This window comes from Alligator mississippiensis, chromosome 2 (genome assembly GCF_030867095.1).
Source record: "Alligator mississippiensis isolate rAllMis1 chromosome 2, rAllMis1, whole genome shotgun sequence".
In the NCBI taxonomy this organism is placed as follows: Eukaryota; Metazoa; Chordata; order Crocodylia; family Alligatoridae; genus Alligator; species Alligator mississippiensis.
The window spans coordinates 150588021-150608315 of NC_081825.1; the positions used below are offsets into that span (position 1 = coordinate 150588021).

Sequence of the window (20295 nt, forward strand, 5' to 3'; positions counted from 1 at the left end):
TTGTTTTTTGGGACCCTTGCCCAAAACTGTCTCTATTCTGAATAAAGCTATTGTGAGCAATGTGGGCTGGTGTTTGTGAGCCCCTGATTGCTCTGGCTAATGAGTAACAGGATCCATGTGCAATTGGATCATTGCCTCCCTAATCGTTAGACCCCCAACTCCATGTGGCGCCCAACAGCCTTGGAATCCCACCTTCAGAGTGCTGACACCTAAGAGAGAGAGCCTCAGAGTGGAGCCTGCATCCTGATCAGATGTACTTTGACTGATGACAGCCCTAGGATTGGTAGATATAGAATGACTCGATTGTTTGTAATTTTGCTTTTTTATCACTGTGTATCAATAAACTTGCCTATTATCAAATGGCAGGTGCTGTGGTCGCTTTGATGATTATGCTCGCCCAGAACAAAGGTATAGGGACTGGGTCCAAATCCAGTGCTAACAATTGGCAACTCTGATTGGATACAAGGCCAGTAATCTGACCAATCAGGGATTTTCTTGATGCAGAGTGACCTTTTCTAAAGGGGTTAGCTGAGACTTGTAGTAAGGCGGAGCTGTATGGTAATTGTGAATAGGGTTGTAAGTGTTGTGCAGGAGACGTTGTTTGTTACTGCTGACTGGGAGACTTTGTTTGCCTAGGTCAGGTAGAGTAGTGGACATGGTTACATGCTGTGGTCCCGCTTGGGATTAAGCGGACCTTCCTTTGCAATAGGAAGCTAGAGAGCAAAGAAAGTAATCTCTCTGCTGGAAAGGCTGTGTGAATGAACTGGGTCCTTTGACTCTAGGGTCCTTGGGAATAGTTACAGTCTTCTGTGGAGATAGGACAAGAGCAGTTTTGTGTGTTTGCTGTGGAGTCTGTAAGGTATAGGTTATAGGTGCAGATTATGGCAAGACAGAGTGTTATCCAGTCAGTGCAGCTTCAGAGAGATCAGAGACAGCTAGAGGAATGCTTTGGGATCCTATGTGCACTAGAGAATAGAGGCAGCAGGTGGCACAGAAAGAGACAAGGTGTGTTATTAGACATCTGCTCAGGCAGTGGCAGAGAATTTGTGATTGGAAAGTGAGGGAGAAATTTGGTTCTCCCTCTGCCTCTCCAGGAACTTTGCAGAACCTAGCTAGGAGAGTGTGCAAAAGCTTGTTTTGGGAAACATCAGGGTACAGCTGTGTAAACAGAGATCAGTGCCCAGAAGTTACTCTGGGCAAAGGAAGAAAAGTGAGCTTATCAGAACCATGTTTTGTTTTTTCTCTGCAGAGGCATAGTTTGAAGGTTCCCTTTTTGAGCAAGGGGGACATTTTCTGCAGGGATTGTGTGTGGTGTATAATTTGTCACCCACAGTCCTTCAGAGGGAGCTTTCTTGGTCCTGGAACAGAGCTTGCTGGACTGTGCGTCTGTGAGAGGGAGAGAGTTGGTTTGTAGAAAGCAAGGCCAACACAGATTGTGCAGCTGTGAGGTAGAGAGAGCGAGAGAGAGAGAGATCAAGGTTTGCTGGATGGATTGGTTTGCAAAAAGCAAGGCAAGAAGGGGCTCCTGATGAGAACAGATTGTGAAGCCTGTAGCCCAGAAAGATATGATTAAAATCTAGTAAGGGAAAGGAAAGCTCGAAATTAGGTAAGACCTAGAAGGAAGTGTGGGGGTTCCAGATAGCTGCAAGAGAGATCTGCTGGAGAAAGTATTGCCATCAGAAGTACGAGAGACTCCAGAGAGACCTGCTGGAAACAGAGATCTTTGAAGGGTTTGAGAACAGATGTACAGAGAGGAATTGAGAGTGGGCGCTAAAGAGCAGAGCCCAGTCAAAGTTTGTGACAGCGTGGAAACCCAGAAACTCACAGCCTGAAGAGTTTGTGAAGCAGAGTTAGTGACTTGGAGTCCAGGAAGGGTTAGATCAGAATAGAATAGAACTGGAGGAGGGGAGGGGAGGGGAGGGGAGGGGAGGGGAGGGGAGGGAGAGAGAGAGAGATCTCTCTCTCCCTCCCCTTCCACGCTGTCACAAACTTTGACTGGGCTCTGCTCTTTAGCGCCCACTCTCAATTCCTCTCTGTACATCTGTTCTCAAACCCTTCAAAGATCTCTCAGTTTCCAGCAGCCCAGAGAAGGGGCACAGAGAAAAGACCACTGTTAAAGCTGCCAGAGCTGGGAGCCTGCAATCTCAACTGGCCCAAGGAGGGGCCAGGAAGCCCAGAAGTGAGAGACTGTGCCCATGAGGAGTGATGAACACCAGAGCAGGAGAGTGGAGAGTTTGGTCCTGGGTATGACCTGAAACTGTCACCCTCCTGGGTGTGGTTAGTGTGGTGGAGCTACCCGTAGCACAGTAAGCTCTGCAAAATGCTGCATAATAACCACTAGGGCTGTGCGAAGCTTCGGTCACTGATTTGATTTGGAGGAAATTCGCCCCCGTTTGGCAGCCGAATCTCTGAATCCAAATCAAATCAGGAGACCCATTAATCTCTCCGAATCAAATCAGAAGCCTTCAATTCGATATGGAGATTCAACGATTCGGACTTAGACACAGCATTATTTTTTCTACATACCCCAAGGTACCAGGCAGCTTGTGAACGCTGAGATGGTGGGGTGGATGGAGAGTCCCACAGGAGCACGGGGGGAGAAGACGGCTCTGCCGCTGACCGTGCAGCCCCCCTTCCCCCCCGCAACTGGTGCCTCCTGGCCTGGGGGGGCACCTGAGGTCCCCCCTTGGCCAATTGCCATCCACTTCCAGGTCTGCCACCAAGCATGCACCCCCCCCCCCCCCCCACCACACACACCACACACACTCCCATGCTCAGCGCTCATGAGCTGGTACCTTGAGGTATGTAGAAAAAAACATAACACTGTGTCTATGGTTAAACCACTGATTCTCCAAATCAGAATCGAATCTTCAGATTTGGATTCAGCCAAACTGAATTTGGACAGTGATCCAAATCAGTGAATCAAATGACTGTCCACCAAATTCGGCCGAATTCAAATCGAATATGGCCTGCTTTGCACACCCATAATAACCACCCTAGGCAATGGGCAGGGGAGAATATAGGGCACCTTAAAACCCTAGTTCCCACTGTCTTGTGGGTTTACCCTTCATTGGGAAAAGCCTAGGGGGAGCATAACCTGACAGAAAAACCCTTGGTGAAGGCCAAGGAAAAGAGATATGTGGCAGGATAAACCTGGGTGCCACTTTGAGAGGAGAGCACTGCTGTAAAAGCAGCCTCTGCAAGGTGTGAGGAGGGAAAAATTTTGGATGAGTGCCAACATGGCTATAGGCCAAGCAAAGCCAGCCACCGCGTACCAGCTGAGAGTAAACTAACCGAGAGGGGTGAGCCCCTCCCTTTTTGTCTTTGTGTTTTGCAGGATGGAACCACCACTGAAGCATCATGAAATGTGCTTGATACAGAGAGGAATCGAGCTTGATAGTGTTATGTCTAGTGTTTGTGTTTTGCTGCGTCTGTAAAATGCTATTGCTATAAGTGATTGTGATGTCAACTGTACTAGACCATGAAGTGTAAAGCAAAGCTTCTTGATAAGCTTTGAAATACTTGCAATATGGCTACAAGAAATGGTGCATCATGCAAAGCATCTCCTCCACGGCCTCACAGAGTTCAGCCATGCCAAAGATCGAGAAGGCTGAACTGATTGTTTGTTTTATTGTTATCCTTTTGTTTGTTTTTTTCTTTTGTTTCCTTTTGTTCTTTTTTGTTTTTGCTCTGTTTGCATTAGAGTAATAGTAATGTAACTTAGTTTTATTAATTCCCAAAATTTGTGCAGAAATTGGGAACACAGAGCAGAATGATGGGATCCTGAGGAAAATCAAGTCCGGATACAGCATGCCTGCTTTCCATGATGGATTGAGAAAGTCCTAACCCTTGGCATTTCTCCAGCCTTTTACAGCATGGAGGGGCACTGCTAGTGTTATAATGGCACCAAGCATCCAGTGGAGACAAGAAGAAAGCATTGCCCAGTATATACAGGAGGAGTGAAGTTGCCGTGGACATGTCTGGTCTCCAGAGATTCTGACCATTAAATGTTTTTGCTGATCTGAATAGCCATCTTGACAATCAGATAAGACACTGACTACGGAGCAACCTGCTACCTGAAATGTTGTGTAAAAGTTTTGGTAGGCATCTCAGGCCATACATTCCCATGGTCCCAGTACGGGAGGCCTATTTAAACCTAATTGGCTAAAACTTGGTTGCTTGGTTAGGGAATGCTGAGGCAAGAGACTGAGTCAAAGGGGATATGAGCGATATTTGAACAATATAGTCCACCCCGCTGGAGATCGTGAGCACGAATGCTGTCATACTTTTCCAGGCATGACTGGTGTAGGTCCTTCCCACAAATCTCATGGACATTCCAGGTGATGCCAGTGATGTTTTGAAGATAAATTTTCAAGGAGGAGAATATGTTGGCTTAGAAACAGTATTTAAAGGCCTGTTTTTTGGGAACTGGCTTATAGGTATAGATAGTAGATGGGCTGTCTAGCACAACAAGGCCAACAAATGGACACGGCCTAAGAATTAAGGAGGCTATGCCATAACATGAGATCACAGCCTTCAAAGCAGACAAGTTATCTAACACAACAAGGACACACAGCCTGGAAACCAAAGAACCATGTACCATACTGTCCCATAACACAAGATAAGTGACACCAGCAACAAGGCCTCAGCAGGGGAGCTTAAGTCCTGGTTTTGAGGGAACAAACCAAATTAGGAGAACGTCCAGAAGGCTACATGGTCATGTGACCACTGAGAGAGAGATAATCGGATATAACCACAGATGAAGAGTCATCAGGAGTCTTCAAGGGGGAAGGAGAATACAAAAGCAGAGACCTGAGATTCATCAAAGGGTCCTTCCCTGTCCCTTCCCATCTTGCTCCCTGAGAGGGGTCCCCATCCCCATACTTGTCCCCTGGGAAGGGTCCCCAAGGCTGCCATGGACAGAGGGCATACCAGCAGCCTGTCTCATGCACCCCACTGGAGGGGGGCTGTGGGCCTCAGCATCCCACCTCCAGACTGCTGACACCGAAGAGAGAGAGCCTCAGAGTGGAGCCTGCATCCTGACCAGATGTACTTTGACTCTGACGACAGCCCTAGGAAGGGTACATATAGAATTGCTTGATTGTTTGTATTGTTGCTTTTTTGTTATCACTGTGTATCAATAAACTCACCTATTATCAACTGGCAGGTGTTGTGGTCAGTCTGAGGGTTGTGCTCACCTAGAACAAAGGTATAGGGGCTGGGTCCAAATCCAGTGCCAACATTTGCGTACGTGCACACGGCATTTATCAGTGACATTTATCAGCTATTCCAGCCAAAAAAAGGCAATGGCTGATAATGTTAATTTTGCTTTTACTGGCGCTGATATGATATGCAACCAATATATCGGTACAGCTCTAGACTCTTCTGCTCTATTCAGCACTGGTGAGGTCTCACCTGAGTACTGTGTCCAGGTTTGGGCCCTATATTCAAGGATGTAGATAGATTGGAAAGAGTCCAGCGGAGAGTGACAAAAATGATTAGAGGCCTGGGAAGCATGACTCACAAGGAAGGACTGAAGAACTAGGATGATATAGTCGGAAGAAGAGAAGACTGAGGGGAATTTGATAAAGGTCTTCAAATACCTAAAGTGTGATTATAGAAAGGATGGAGATAAAGTATTCTCTGTGGCTGTAGGGAACAATAGGGATGGGGACAAACATCTTCTGTGGAAATGGCCTGCAGCAGGGGAAATTTAGGTTCGAGATTAGGAAGAACTTTATCTCTGTGAGTGGTCAAGCTTTGAACCAGGTTACCTACAGAAGCTGCGAAATCACCATTCCTGGAAGTTTTCAAGAGCAGGTTCGACAGAAACTTAGATGGGATGGTTTAGTCAGGGAGGATCCTGTCTGATCAAGAAGCTCGGCTAGGTGACCTCGTGAGGCCTATTCCAGCCCTACTTTCACATGATCCTATGACCACCCCAAGATAGTCTGTATTTTTTTCTGATCATATTTTTTGATAGCCTGATCATTTTTTCTCTACTCTCCAAGCCAAAGTATGATTGGGAAGGCTTTTTTCAAGGACAGGTGATATGCAAACAAGTTGCTAGAGACTCATTATAGGACTATTTAATTTGTTACTGTACTTGACATCCAGTACGGCAGAAGCTTCTAAAGAAGAGAAAATGAAATCTTAGAGGAATTTAACAATTATGGGGAGAGAACACATCGCAGACGGTACACAGTAGAAAACTGCTGCTAAAAATAATTATAGTAATACACATAGTTCTGAAGGTGACAGCACAACCTAATTAGCTGAGGGCTAACAAACAGATAAATTCTTATTTCTTCTGCTATTTTGAAGTGATGTCCAAATGGAAAAAACAACTGGTAAGACTAGTGTCTGAATGCTGTCTTTTTTTGATGCTGTGTGTCAGAACACAGGTTGGCACCCCCTGGGCTGGATCTGGCCTATGAAGTTATTTCATCTGGCCTGCAAAGCCAAGACATCAGCAGCAAATCAGTGGCTGAAGGAAAACTGAAAGCAGCAGTAGTAAGGGAAGTGGCAGCCAGGTCAAAAGTGGTGGCTTGTCTTCAGAGTGAGCTAAACTAATTTCACCACCACTCTTAAGAGATTGCCAACCTCTGGATAGGACTATTCCTCACTTGGCTACAGGATCTGACCAGGATTCTGATAAACTGTTGGACAGAAGAGATAATATGATTAAGACCTGCATACAGATCTTTTTTTTTTTTTTTTAAACCACCAGAACATAAGTATTTCATCTTCTAAAGAATTTTTTGTGAATAGCAGGCTACAGTAACCTGGTAATCTGAATGTACAAAGTCCAAAGCTGAACAGCCTCCTGCCAGTGAAGGTGATTGTGTTTCTTGCATGTTTGTGGTGTTCTGTCAGTATCTGAACTATATAGCATGGAAAAGACCACTTCTGCATGCCAGTCAGATGGAGTGAGAAGTGACTGATTAGTTTCAAAACATATATACAGATAAGTTTCCTGCTGAGTACACATATTCCAAACCTGTAAGTGTTTTATACTCGTTCCCCATCCCTGATTGGAAGCATTCTGTCAAAGTCTTGGTTAGTAATTGGTGAAAGTGCATCTTCTCATCAGTTTAACCGGACAGTTTGACATATACATGAGATCCTTGCTTAGCATATACAATATTTTTTAAACAATCTTTGCATTGCACCTAGATTTAGTCTGGCAAACTTAAGGATGAACCAGGATCAGGATATACCAGATCAATCCTTCGGTCAAGGAAGGTGCGCAGGGGCCTATTTCTAAAACATGCTAAGTTTCTACATGCTAAGTTTTTTTCATTTAGAACAGTAATATTCAGCATGAGCATATTTATGCTGAAAAAGCTTAATTCTCATACAGGTACTATGTGTCCTATTAATTAAGAAGAAAATGCAGTTCTACTCACCTACAACATATAAGCAACCGTGGAGTTCACTAACCCCATTACCAGCTCTTCGTTGGCCCATCTCCTTCACTTCTATCCATTTATCCAGATGGGGGTCATATTTCTCAACACTGGAAAGAGAGGCTACACCATCATTGCCACCAACAGCATACACATAATTCTGAAATAAAAATTTGGCAGGGAATAGACATCCACAGATATCACAGCTTTTTGTATGGAATGCCAAAGTACTTTGAGAGCAAAACTCAATGTCTTGTTCCATTGTCCTGATCCTTTTCAATAAATAAACCTCACAATTGATGGCAATAGTTTTGATTCTACAACGCTTTACACCTTGTGCCACTCACACTGGTACAAAGTGCTACCCTCCCAGCTGAGAACTGAAAAATTCTGTTTGTTTAGGGTAAGTAATTCCACCACTTTGCAGAGATGCACATAGCGGCAGAATGTTAAATAAAATACCTATGACAAATCTGACTCATGTAAATGAGATCCAGAACCCTGACTTTTCTCTCTCCTCTTTTTCTCTAATTATAACCCCAAATACATCGCTAAAATTCTTTCAGTGGACCAACTTTTTGATCATAGGATCAAAAGAGTAGTTTGAATGCTGTGGTCACATACAGGCCCACACCTATTTGGTTAGAATGCCAGTGTTAACACCTTGAACTTCTGGGGATTTAAAGGCCACAAATGGTCAAAGCCTCAATTATAAATATTATTTGGAAAATGGTCCTCACAACATGCCTTGACTTCAGTACTGGACTCAGGGAAGCATTAACTTACCACAAGAGCCACAGAGCCAACTCCTCCTCTGGGTGTATTCATTGATGCTACTCCACTCCATCGATCAGATTCAATGTCATATCTCTCCACATCACTGAAGCAAGTGTTGTCATCTAACCCTCCTATTGCATAAATGGGGCCACCAAGGGAAGCTAGAGCAATTCCTCTCCTAATAAAATCACAGCATCAACACTTGAGTGTGTATCCTTGAAGGCAGTGGCAAAGACAGTTTAGATCTGATGCAACTTTATCTCATTGGCAACTGTTTCAAAATATGGAAAAATAAAATGCAATGAAAAACAAAAAGCAGCAAAATAAATCAAGAAATGTAGCTAACCAGTAACTAGCAATGTCATTATTTGTGGAGTAGCTACTTCATAGCCAGCCTGGCTCGTTTTCCATGTTCCAACTCTACTGGGAGAATCCTATAACACCAACCAATAGTACAGGGCTCTGCAATCAGAGTCCTACAATGAACAAACAGGTGTTGCTTTAAGAGCACCTTGATTTGCTAGCTAATTACAGCACATAGCTACACTATTAATCACGTGACTCAAAAGACAAAGAAAAAGCTGTAAGAGGCAAAACTACTTTGTATTTGATTCACTGGAAAGAAGACTGCATTAAAAAATTGATATAGACACTGGACTCCATGCTGGTCACATGGGGCTTAAATGTTACTTTACTGAATTCTTTGCAAAGGTGTATTATTAATATTCTAAATATCTGGATTTCTCTAAAGCAACTTGAAACCTTCATACACCAGACACTATATTCAGTTTTCTTTCTAGAAAAAACATATTTTTGCTTTTATTTAATCTTTCCCAGTATGAAAGTACAACCTTCAAATCACTGGTTAAAATGCTGCTATGGGTATAGGAATGACATGCTTTAAAGTATTCCTCACTTTATATGCAGCTCCTTAGTAGGTCAAATCCAATAATGGAGACCTGCAATTTCAATGCAAGAGCAGGAAGAAAAACAGAAAACCTCAATAAAAATAAGTTTAAAAATTCCCACTGAATTGGATCTAAAATAGGCAGTTTAGCCTAATTTAAACTTGTCAATTTTTTAAATCTCTTATTAACCCAGTAAGAGGGCTTAGTAGTCATTTAGGCATTTAAGCCATTTCTGCAGTTACACAAACTTCAGAGGAAGGAAGAAGACTCCTATCCTACCTACCTGAGGGGAAACCAGCACGGGTTTGTGGCGGGCAGATCGTGCCTGACCAACCTAGTCTCTTTCTATGACCAGGTTACGAAACGCCTGGACACAGAAGAAGGGGTGGATGTCGTATACTTAGACTTCAAGAAGGCCTTCGATACGGTACCCCACCCCATACTGGTGAACAAGTTAAGAGGCTGTGACGTGGATGACTGCACAGTCCGGTGGGTGGCGAATTGGCTAGAGGGTCGCACCCAAAGAGTCGTGGTAGATGGGTCGGTCTCAACCTGGAAAGGTGTGGGCAGTGGGGTCCCGCAGGGCTCGGTCCTTGGACCAATACTCTTTAATGTCTTCATCAGCGACTTGGACAAGGGAGTCAAACGTACTCTGTCCAAGTTTGCAGATGACACAAAGCTATGGGGAGAAGTGGACACGCTGGAGGGCAGGGAACAGCTGCAGGCAGACCTGGATAGGTTGGACAAGTGGGCAGAAAACAACAGGATGCAGTTCAACAAGGAGCAATGCAAAGTGCTGCACCTAGGGAGGAAAAATGTCCAGCACACCTACAGCCTAGGGAATGACCTGCTGGGTGGCACAGAGGTGGAAAGGGATCTTGGAGTCCTAGTGGACTCCAAGATGAACATGAGCCGGCAGTGTGACGAAGCCATCAGAAAAGCCAATGGCACTTTATCGTGCATCAGCACATGCATGACGAATAGGTCCAAGGAGGTGATACTTCCCCTCTATCGGGCGCTGGTCAGACCGCAGTTGGAGTACTGCGTGCAATTCTGGGCGCCACACTTCAAGAGGGATGCGGATAACCTGGAGAGGGTCCAGAGAAGGGCAACTCGTATGGTCAAGGGCCTGCAGACCAAGCCCTACGAGGAGAGACTAGAGAAACTGGACCTTTTCAGCCTCCGCAAGAGAAGGTTGAGAGGCGACCTTGTGGCTGCCTATAAGTTCATCACAGGGGCACAGAAGGGAATTGGTGAGTATTTATTCACCAAGGCGCCCCCGGGGGTTACAAGAAACAATGGCCACAAGCTAGCAGAGAGCAGATTTAGACTGGACATTAGGAAGAACTTCTTCACAGTTTGAGTGGCCAAGGTCTGGAACGGGCTCCCAAGGGAGGTGGTGCTCTCCCCTACCCTGGGGGTCTTCAAGAGGAGGTTAGACGAGTATCTAGCTGGGGTCATCTAGACCCAGCACTCTTTCCTGCTTATGCAGGGGGTCGGACTCGATGATCTATTGAGGTCCCTTCCGACCCTAACACCTATGAATCTATGAATCTATTCTATGGTCTCCCAGTTCAGGCACTCTCCTGGGAGCCCAGAGATATGGATTTGAAACCCCACAGATTGAGGAATGGATCAAAGGCAGGTCTCCCACTTCCTTCAGTGAGTGCCTTGATCAACAGGCTGTCAAGTAAAAGAAGGCAATACAACTTGTCTTCAAGGAACAATGGTCACAAACTGACAGAGAGCAGATTTAGGCTAGATATCAGGAAAAAACTTCTTCACAGTAAGTGCAGCCAAAATTTGGAATGGGCTTCCAAGGGAGGTGGTGCTCTCCCCTACCTTCAGGGTCTTTAAGAGAAGGCTGGGTAGGCATCTGGCTCGGGTCATCTGACCCTAGGACTTATTCCTGCCTAGGCAGGGGTTTGGACTTGATGATCTGTTGAGGTCCCTTCTGACCCTAGCATCTATGAATCTATGAACTTCTCCTCCAGTTCTTGTAACCCAGTCATATGTACCTAAAGCAGGGGTGGGCAAAATCCAGCCTGCAGGCCAAATCTGGCCTGCAAGGCCGTTCTATCCATCCCGCAGGGTCCCTAAAAAATGTAGAAAATTAATATTTCTCTGCCCTTGGTTCCTGCCAAAAACGACAGGAATCAAGGGCAGTAGAACCCAGGGGAAGCCCAGCGGGCTTCAACAACAGCAGGGCCACCTGGCCCTGCCCCCGCAGCTAGAAGCCCCAGCCCAGGCTTCTGGCCTGGGAGCACATGGCTGCCCTGCGCCGGAACTGCAGGTAAGTGGGGTGGGGGGGACCCCAGGCAGGGAAGGAGTGTGGGGGGAAGTGGCCCCTTCCCTGCCCCATGGCCAGCGCCCCATGCTGCAGCTGCTCAGAGCCCACACGGGGCTGTCTGTGCCTGCTCCGGACAGGTCCGTGTGGGCTGCGAGCGCCTGCAGCAGGGAACGCTGGCCACAGGGCGGGGGAGGGGCCGCTTCCCCCCACCATGCTCAGCTTTTTCCTGGGCTCCTTCCCTGCGCAGAGAAAAGTGGCCTCTCACCCACCCCATGGCTGGCACTCCTTGCTGCAGGCGCTCGCAGCCCACGCAGGGCTGTCTTGAGCAGGCACAGGCAGCCCCAGGCGAACTGTGAGCAGTTGCAGCATGGGGCACTGGGCATGGGGCAGGGAGGGGCTGCTTTCCCCCGCCCCCCCGCCCTCCCTTGTAACCCGGCCCCACTGCCAGGCTGGCAGCAGGGCGGGTTACAAGCTGGTGCTGAGTGCAGGTAGAGCAGCCCGTCACTCGCCATGTGGCCAGTGCCCCGCGCTGCAGCCACTCGCAGCTCGCGTGGTGCTGCCTGTGTCTGCTCAGGTCAGCCCCACGTGGGCTGCAAGCGCCTGCAGCAGGGAGCGCCAGCCATGGGGTGGGAGAGGGGTTACTCTTCCCCCGCACTCAGCACCAGCTTCTTCCCTGCTGGTAAGCAGGGGGTTGGGGCTGTGCGCTGCCCCCAACCTGTACCATGGGGCTGGGGGGCACTGGCGGGGAGCCAGCAGGAGCACGGGACCTGCACCGGTGTCCCGGGGCCAGTGCCAGCAGAGCTCAGAGCAAGGTCACAGGAGTGCAGAGTCCCAGCTGGCAGGGGCTCTGTGGAGCCAGGCCAGCTCCTCTCCCCACTGGTGCAGCCCAGCCCAGCTCCACAGACCTCTGCCAGCCTGCACCCCACTTTGGGCCCCACTGGTGCTGGCCCTGGGACATTGTTCCCAAGACTTCGGTCCCAAGATGGTGACTAGGGGGCGGGGCACCTGTCAAGGGGTGGGGCACCTGTCAAGGGCCAGGGCTACCCATGCAGCCCTCGACAGCCTGCCAAAACTGGGTAAGCAACCCTCCACCCAAAATAATTGCCCGCCCTGACCTAAAGTGATGCCACAGCCACCTTAGTGCAGGAGAGGGTTTGGGGCTGTAAATCTACATCTCGCACAAGGCAACCCAGAAAAAGGATGGGATTTCAAAAGGTATGCCTTTCTTTAGTGTTTCCTATTGGCTGGATTATGTAAAACACGCCAAAACATGCTGTAGGATGTTAATCCCAGTCCTAGATGCCCAGGTTTCCCTAGGACAAAATGGGTGACAAAGGGAACTGAAGGCTTGTAGATACCACTCCTGGGGTCAGAAGCCTAGAAGTTAAGCATAGCTAGGACATTTAGTCCTTTTTAATCTAATTAGATAGCAAAATAAGCAGGATGGTGGTGCACAGGGGAGTAAAATAAACTAAAATAAACTAGTTACAGCTAGCAGAGAAAACGCATATGAAAAAACTATGAATGAATTTATGAAAAGAATGCCTGAATGCTTGTGTGTACTTTATTTGCAAATTGTATTTTTGTTAAGATGTTGGTATTTCCTTTGAGCAGATGTTATCACATTGCCTAGTAAGTAATTATGAAAACCTCTTCCTCTTATGAAGTCAACTTAATGTACCACCTCCCAGAGGGCTTTTGTAGCTATTTAAATGCTATATTACCATTAAAACATACTTAAAATTAATTTCACAAACGCTGATTTAGTTTTGCTTCTGTTTTTTTATGCAAACTCCATTCAGCTAAACATCTGATTTCATCATTATGTACATGCAAATGAAAATTATTTAATTTAATATGATTTTTTTACCTTAGCTATCAACGAATACTTCACAAAAGCCTTTATTGTGCTTGGTATATTGCTGTGCACACATTGTGCATGCAAGAACTGACCAACTTCTGTTCCACAGCTAGTGATTGCACAGCCCAAGACTCAAAAGCCCAAGACCTGTCTGGTTATGATTCTCCATCTCAGCTGAGAGACTCAACCATAAGAAGTTTTTTAAGTGGTTATTATAAAAGGATGGGTGAAAGAACAGTACATGCTAATTCATTATTTTCTTCCTATGCATTTTCTTGCTCTTATGTTGGATCAGGGGAGATTTACCTTTTAGTGTTCATTGATGCTTTCATCATCCACTTATTAGTGAGGGGATCAAACACTTCCATGCTGCCTAAATGCTCATTTCCATCGTGTCCACCTACTGCATATACTTTACCTGAAAAACATACAAGCATCCCAATTTAGTGGTTGCTTGCTAGACAATTCTGGTTGTCTCATATCCAATACCACTGCTTCTGCTGGAAATCACTGGTTCAAGCGTACTTTCACAAAAAATACCACCACTTTTTCAGTAGTAAAAACAAGGTTGAAAAGTTAAAAGGTTTGTGTATTCCAGGCAAGGTTTTTTGGGTATATATGATATCTTTTATTAGGACAACTAAATAGTTGGAAAGACTTATTTGCAAGCTTTCGGGCACAAACACCCTCACTCAGGCATTGGGAGACTCTGCTGCTGTTCTGAGGTCTCTAAGGTAGAAAAGAAGCTAGATTAAACAGATGTCTGTGAAGATGCAAATGAATGGAAGTTTGGAAAACAAAGGGTAGACACAGGAGAGGGTGTGGAAGGCAAGGGACGTGTGTGAAGGAATGCAGGTCATCAGCTAAAAGGCAAGCTACCTGGTGTGTCAGATGTCATGCAGGTTGTAATGCATTATAAATCCAATGTCTGTCCTGATTTTTCATATTCAGTAGAATTATGAAGTGAAGTTCGTAGGCTTGCCTACAAAAAGTGTTTTGTAAGTCGCCTTTGAGGATTAGAACTGAGAGATCAGAGAGGGAATGATTGCCTTGTGAGAAGTGTACACCCACAGGTAGTTGGATATTTTTGTCTTTGATGGATTTTCCACATTCTGGTAAGCAGTTATTGTTTGGTTTCCATCTGGGCATTTGGTGCACTGGATTAAATATATTACATTTCTGAAGGTGCAATCCAGTATCTCATACCCTTATCCAGAACATGAGAAATACCATGCTGGGTCAGACCAATGGTCCATCTAGCCCAGTAGCCCGTCTCCAACAGAGGCAGAAACAGATGCTATAGAGCAGGGGTGGGCAAAATGCGGCCCACGGGCCAGAAGCGGCCCGCCAGGCCATTCTATCTGGCCCGCGGGCCCCTAAAAATTTAGAAAATTAATATTTATCTGCCCCTGGCTGCCTGTCATGTGGCCCTCGATGGCTTGCCAAAACTCAGTAAGTGGCCCTCCGCCCAAAATAATTGCCCGTCCCTGCTATAGAGGAAGAGAATTGAGCTGGACAGTTTTATCTCCTACCCATTATCCTCCCTGGCACCCACCATTATTGGTTTAGAGATGCCAGAGGAAACACCTACAACTGTTCTGTTCAACAGATGTTAACAGATCTTTCATCCATGAATTTGTCTAGTCCCTCTTTAAAACTGGCAGTGCTACTGGCCTCTACCACCACAAATTAACTAAGTTGCACAAAAACTTACTTTAAGTTTTAAACCTATCTCCTCCTAATTTCAGTGGGTGCTCACTAAGTTCCAGTATTCTGGGACTTGTTTAACAACAGCTCCCTTGTCACTTGGTCCACATTCTTCACGATTTTAGACCTCTATATCTTCCCTCATCCTACTCCTTTCCAAACTAGAGTCCTAACCATTTTAGTTTCTCCTGCTATGGAAACTGCTCCATCCCCCTGAACATTTTGGTTACCCTTTTCTGTACCTTTTCTAATTCTACTACATCCTTTTGGAGATGCAGAAACCAGAACTGCATTCAGTATTCAAGATGTGGGTGCACAATGTATAATGGGGTTTGGTTTTGTTTTGTATTCCCTTACTGTAAAAGTTGTTAACATCTTTACTGAAGACTTTCTGATTTCAAATCAAAACAATGTGCTACAGGCTGGACATGCCTTTCAGCCTTTACAAAAACAAGTATAGTAGCATTTTCCTTTACACTTCAAATTTTAAACCATGTGAAAACCAGTTTTTTTGTTGGGGCTGCTACAGCAATCTACAGATATACCATCTGGGGAAAAGGCAAACTCAGTTGTGGCTATCTAGTCAAGTCACTTGAAACTAGTGACCACTCTTAGAAATTATGGCATGTATGACTTTACCAGAGTAGCAAAAGAAGTCAACATCAGGACAAAGGAAGCTTGGCTTACAGTTCTGTACTCTTACCATGCTCTTGTTAACTAGCTTACTCTTCCAGCACATGAGGGCGTTAACTAGCCAACATGCTATATAAAGCAAGCAGTAGTCACACTGGGACTTAACATGGTCTAAGACTGGTGCAGAAGTAATGAGTTACATTCAGGTCTGAAAACATTTATTGTTGCATCAAAGCATGCCCAATAGTTAAACCATACAAGCAGGATTTAATTACAGTTAAGAACAAGTGCCAATTCCAATTCGTAGAATAATTGAACAATAAAGCATACTAGCGGGAAAAAAAAAGTTACTTGAAGACAAGGCTATGTGGTTACTAACCTCCCACGGATATTACACCCACGTGCCTCCTCCTGCTATTCATTTCAGGACCAAAGAACCAGTTGTTTTTGTTTATGGAGTAGCATTCGATGCTGCGAAATGGGTCACCTGATCCACCTCGACCACCAACACAGAACAACACACCTGAAGAAGTTAGAGAGGAAATACTAATTTCAAATCACCACACAGTAAGTTTTCTTGTATGAACAGAACTAAGTTATTAAATCAGTTTCTCCTTCTTGGCTCCTATGTAATGCAACTAGCTGTCTGCATTTGGATCGATGACTTCATCTTCCATTGTCTATGCAGTTTTGGCAGGCAAATTAACTGTCAATATTGTTGCGCAAGACAATTAACTAGACTCCAAGAACTTAATTAGGGATTTTAGTTACATTAATTGCAATTTGACTGGGGAGAGAACAGTATCATTCAAAGTACAGTCTATAAAAGACAACTGTGGCTTGTTTTCCTATACAGCTCAAAAAACAGTCAGCACTTAGTATTCCTCCTACAAGTATTAAGTTGAATGTTTCAATTTGATCTAGGTAAATTGAAACCACTGAAGTATTACCGTGAACATTTTTTAGTAAAACTGGTAATACATATTAAGCACTGCAGTTATGTTTCTTCCTGAAACTATATATTAGTCATAACCAATCATTTAATCCATACCATCTAGCCCTACCAAGATGAGCTCCCTCCATCCCCTTCCATGCTCAATACTAGATAATTGGATCCCCATTTAATTACCTGCAGTTTGCTTCCTTGGTGTTGTGCGGATGGAATACTCGAAGTCTGGCACTGCCCTGCTACTCAGGTGAAGGTGGTAGTTTTTCGCTTCATCCAGCAAATCCCTGCATTTTAGATTCTGTTTAACAATCTCTTCTTTTGCCACTACACCCATAAGGAAACAAATGGGCAACAAAGGCAGACGTACCTGATGGGAATGCACATAGTTCTGGATAATACGCTATACTGGTATTTTAATCCTTAGATTTAATGAGTTATGAACATAACACACTGTACCCCCAAAGTAACGTATCAGTCAAAAAAACACCCTTCAAAGTGAATAGTTAAATTCCATTACCTTTATTTTTTTGGGAAGGTTGAATAAGAAAATTTCTTTTCAGTTGGCAAAATTCTTCATATGTTTTCCTTTTAGGCAGGGGGCTTGGAAGATCCCCTGGCTTGTTTCAGAATATGTATGCAAATAGCACCTCACTTGTTAGCAATAAGGGTTCCTATTTCCAAAACCAAGTGATGCCTTAAAGCAGTGCTATTTACTTTCCTTATTTCTCTGGTTGATATAGGCCATATCTATACTTTTGCTTGAAGTAGTGATGTTAGGTAAAAAATTCATTTACTTTTCTATACCAGCATAAGAATGCTTTTACTGGTATGACTTATTTTGCTTGGGAAACCAGTAAAGATTAGAGCTCTTTACTGCCAGCATAACACCACACTAGGAGGACTTTGAAAAAAAACAGTACCTGCAAATCTTTTTGATTTCACACCTAGCAAGACAGAGCTATAAGTTCATGGACACAGAATTTACTGTGGTATAGTCCCCAGTTGCAAAGGGGTATAGAACAAGTAGGCCTACACTAGAGGAACATACACTACTCAAAGTAAGGAGCAAATCCTTGGTGTCAGATTAGGAAAGGAGGCCAGAAAACGAATAGAAGTTATAGGACCAGAACTATTAATCCTAGTTAGCAGAAAAGACTAGACTAGGTTGAGACCTAATCCATACAGATGTGAGACTAGTATAACTGCACAGTGGTGGGAAAGTTGGTTGACATGTAACTTAAAGCATTATGGTGTCATTTTTCACCTGGCCTAATTTATTTCAGTTTTGAAACCAACAGGCATTGCATACTAAGGCTGTGCGAAGCTTCAGGTGGTGGTTTTATTTGGAGGAGATTCGACCTGATTCAGTGGCCAAGTCTCCGAATCCAAATCGAATCGAATAAGGGGATCAATTTAAAAGTCCAAATCAATTCAAAGCTCTCCGAATCTTCGGCAAAGATTCAGAGCGCTTTGATGATTCAGGCAGTCCCCGGTGGCTGCAGCAGGGAGCTACAGCCACTCCAAGCTGGTAAGTACTAGGGGAGGGGGAAAGGGGAATGGGAGAGGGGACCATGGGGGGACCCCTGTCAGCCCCCCCACCCCCCTGTTCCCCCAGCCCCCCCAACCCCTGCCCGCTTCCCCAGCCCCCCCATGGCTGCCCCCGCCCACCCCAGTTCATTACTTTAAAGAAAAGCTCTGGTGCTCACTGGGTGCTGCTGGGCAGGGGGTGATCCCCACTGCCCCATGCTGCATGGGGGGCTCTGCAGCTGCCGGGGCTCTGGACCTTAAAAAAGCCAAGGAAAGACCCAGGATTTACCGCTCCTGGTGCAGCCTCAGGGGGGCTCCTGCAGAGCTCCCATGTGTCGAGGGGCAGTGGGGATTGTCCTCACGAGCAGGAGCAGGGAGTCTCGAGGTTTCTTCAGGGTTTTTTTTTTCTTAAAGGGCCAAAGCTGGCCCGTGCAGGGCACTCGTGTGGGGGCTGGGGGAGCAGGGGTTCAAGGGCTCATGCAGAGTCCCCCCCATGCAGCATGGGGCAGTGGGGGGCAGCGGGGATCTCCCCCCACCTGGCAGCACCTCCTGAGCTGGGGGGTGGTTTCCTCAAGTGCTGGGAGCTGGGGTGGGCAGGGCGGGGGATGGGCCTGGCCTGGCTGATTCAGAGATTTGGCTGCTGCCAAATCAGGCCAGTGATTCGAATCACTGAATCAAATCAGTGTCCCCTGAATCGGCGAAATCCGAATCCGAAGCGAATATTAGTCGCTTCACACAAGCCTATTGCATACGTCTTCCCAACTTCTGTCCCTAGATGTCTGCCCAGAAAGTCTAGCCATAAAATGTAGGGATATTGTTGCAAGGAGTTACAAATCCCAATTGGTGGTCTGTTACTGATCAATGCCTGCTGCAGTTCACAGACTGTTGAAGAAACCTCATTTAATCATCTATCTTGTCTTCAAGAGGAGGCTAGATAGTCACCTGGCTGGGGTCATCTGACCTCAGTCCTATTTCCTGCCAGGGGCAGGGGGTTGGACACAATGATCCATTGTGGTCACTTCTGACTCTCCAATCTACAAATCTATGAATCTATAAAATATTGCCTTGAAGCTCCCTCCCTGTAACCGTTTATTCCAAAGAGATAACACCAAGCACTATCAAAACAGGGTGCTAAAAAGAAAGTAGGATTAAAGAGAGCAGAAAAACTAGCCAAAGGAACAAGCTTGCATTTTCAGATAATCATCAGCTCAAATCAGTATCGGAGATTAATATTTCCCAGTAGGATCCAACAACTAAGACGCCACCCCACATACTCCATGGCAAACAATCTACAACAGCTATGATGGACCGTAGATTTACCCCACACCACAGCAACAAAATGAAGATGCTATAGCAGTTTTAAACATTAATTAGTCTTCGAATTTTCTCTAATTATATTTGGAGGTGAACAACAAAGTCTAATATTCCTTTAAAACACATTATTTAATTAAACTGTACTGCTTCTAAGATTAATTTTTAACACATTGCACAATTTCCCTCAACTACCTAACCGCATTATAGTTTTTGTAGGGAAATGGGAGGTTTTGGCAGATAGGTACAAAGTAGCTAGGGTTTACGGTATATGGGAAGGCAAAAGGTGCCCCAGTGTAGCAAGATCAGCATATCAACCAATCTCTATGTACTATCATCATGCAAACAGTGGTTCTGCTATGAACTTAACCAGTGAAACAGTTAATCCATGACAAAGGTCAATTCTATTCTGTACTTTTCCAAACTCCTAAAGGTAGAACTAAGACACTGTACTACTCTTATTCTTTTAAACATTACATGCATGTCTATTTGCAACTAAAAAGGTGCAAGTTTAATAAAAGCTTAGATTTGGGAACAAAATTCTGCAGTGAATATGGGATTCTAAGATTGTGGTGTCAGAGTATGTTGGTCTTATGTAGAGTAAATATATTGAATTGTAATAGGGAAAGCATAGGGGGGATTTCTACTCTGCATTTGACCTGTTGCCTCTTTTTAGTAATGCCCTTTAAAAGGCATTACTGAAAGCTTGTTTTTCAGTACAAAACTAAAACCAATGATTCACTTTGACAGGAAAACAGTTACTTTGTTCTCCTTGCTCTCTGACGATCATTATTTCCTACTCTAAGTAAAATGGATGGATATATAGCTCAAATAACAGGAAAAAAAATCTAATATATACCTGAAATGGATCCTGGAGGAGAGTAGTGGTGCAGCTGCAGCCCGCTTTGATTCCTGGTCTACCC

The 20295-nt window shown here is 45.1% G+C and overlaps 1 protein-coding gene across 2 annotated transcripts in view; it reads right to left on the minus strand.

Moving 5' to 3' along the window:
- Positions 1-20295, minus strand: part of KLHL8 (kelch like family member 8) — an 83204-nt gene that overhangs the window by 38085 nt on the left and 24824 nt on the right. For both annotated transcript variants that reach the window (XM_014600533.3, XM_014600501.3), the window contains 5 exons: positions 16715-16901; positions 15965-16108; positions 13552-13663; positions 8196-8364; positions 7410-7569 (listed from right to left, as the gene is read on the minus strand). In XM_014600533.3, coding sequence (XP_014456019.1) covers positions 7410-7569; positions 8196-8364; positions 13552-13663; positions 15965-16108; positions 16715-16901 — 772 coding nt within the window. The remainder of the gene's footprint in view (positions 1-7409; positions 7570-8195; positions 8365-13551; positions 13664-15964; positions 16109-16714; positions 16902-20295) is intronic.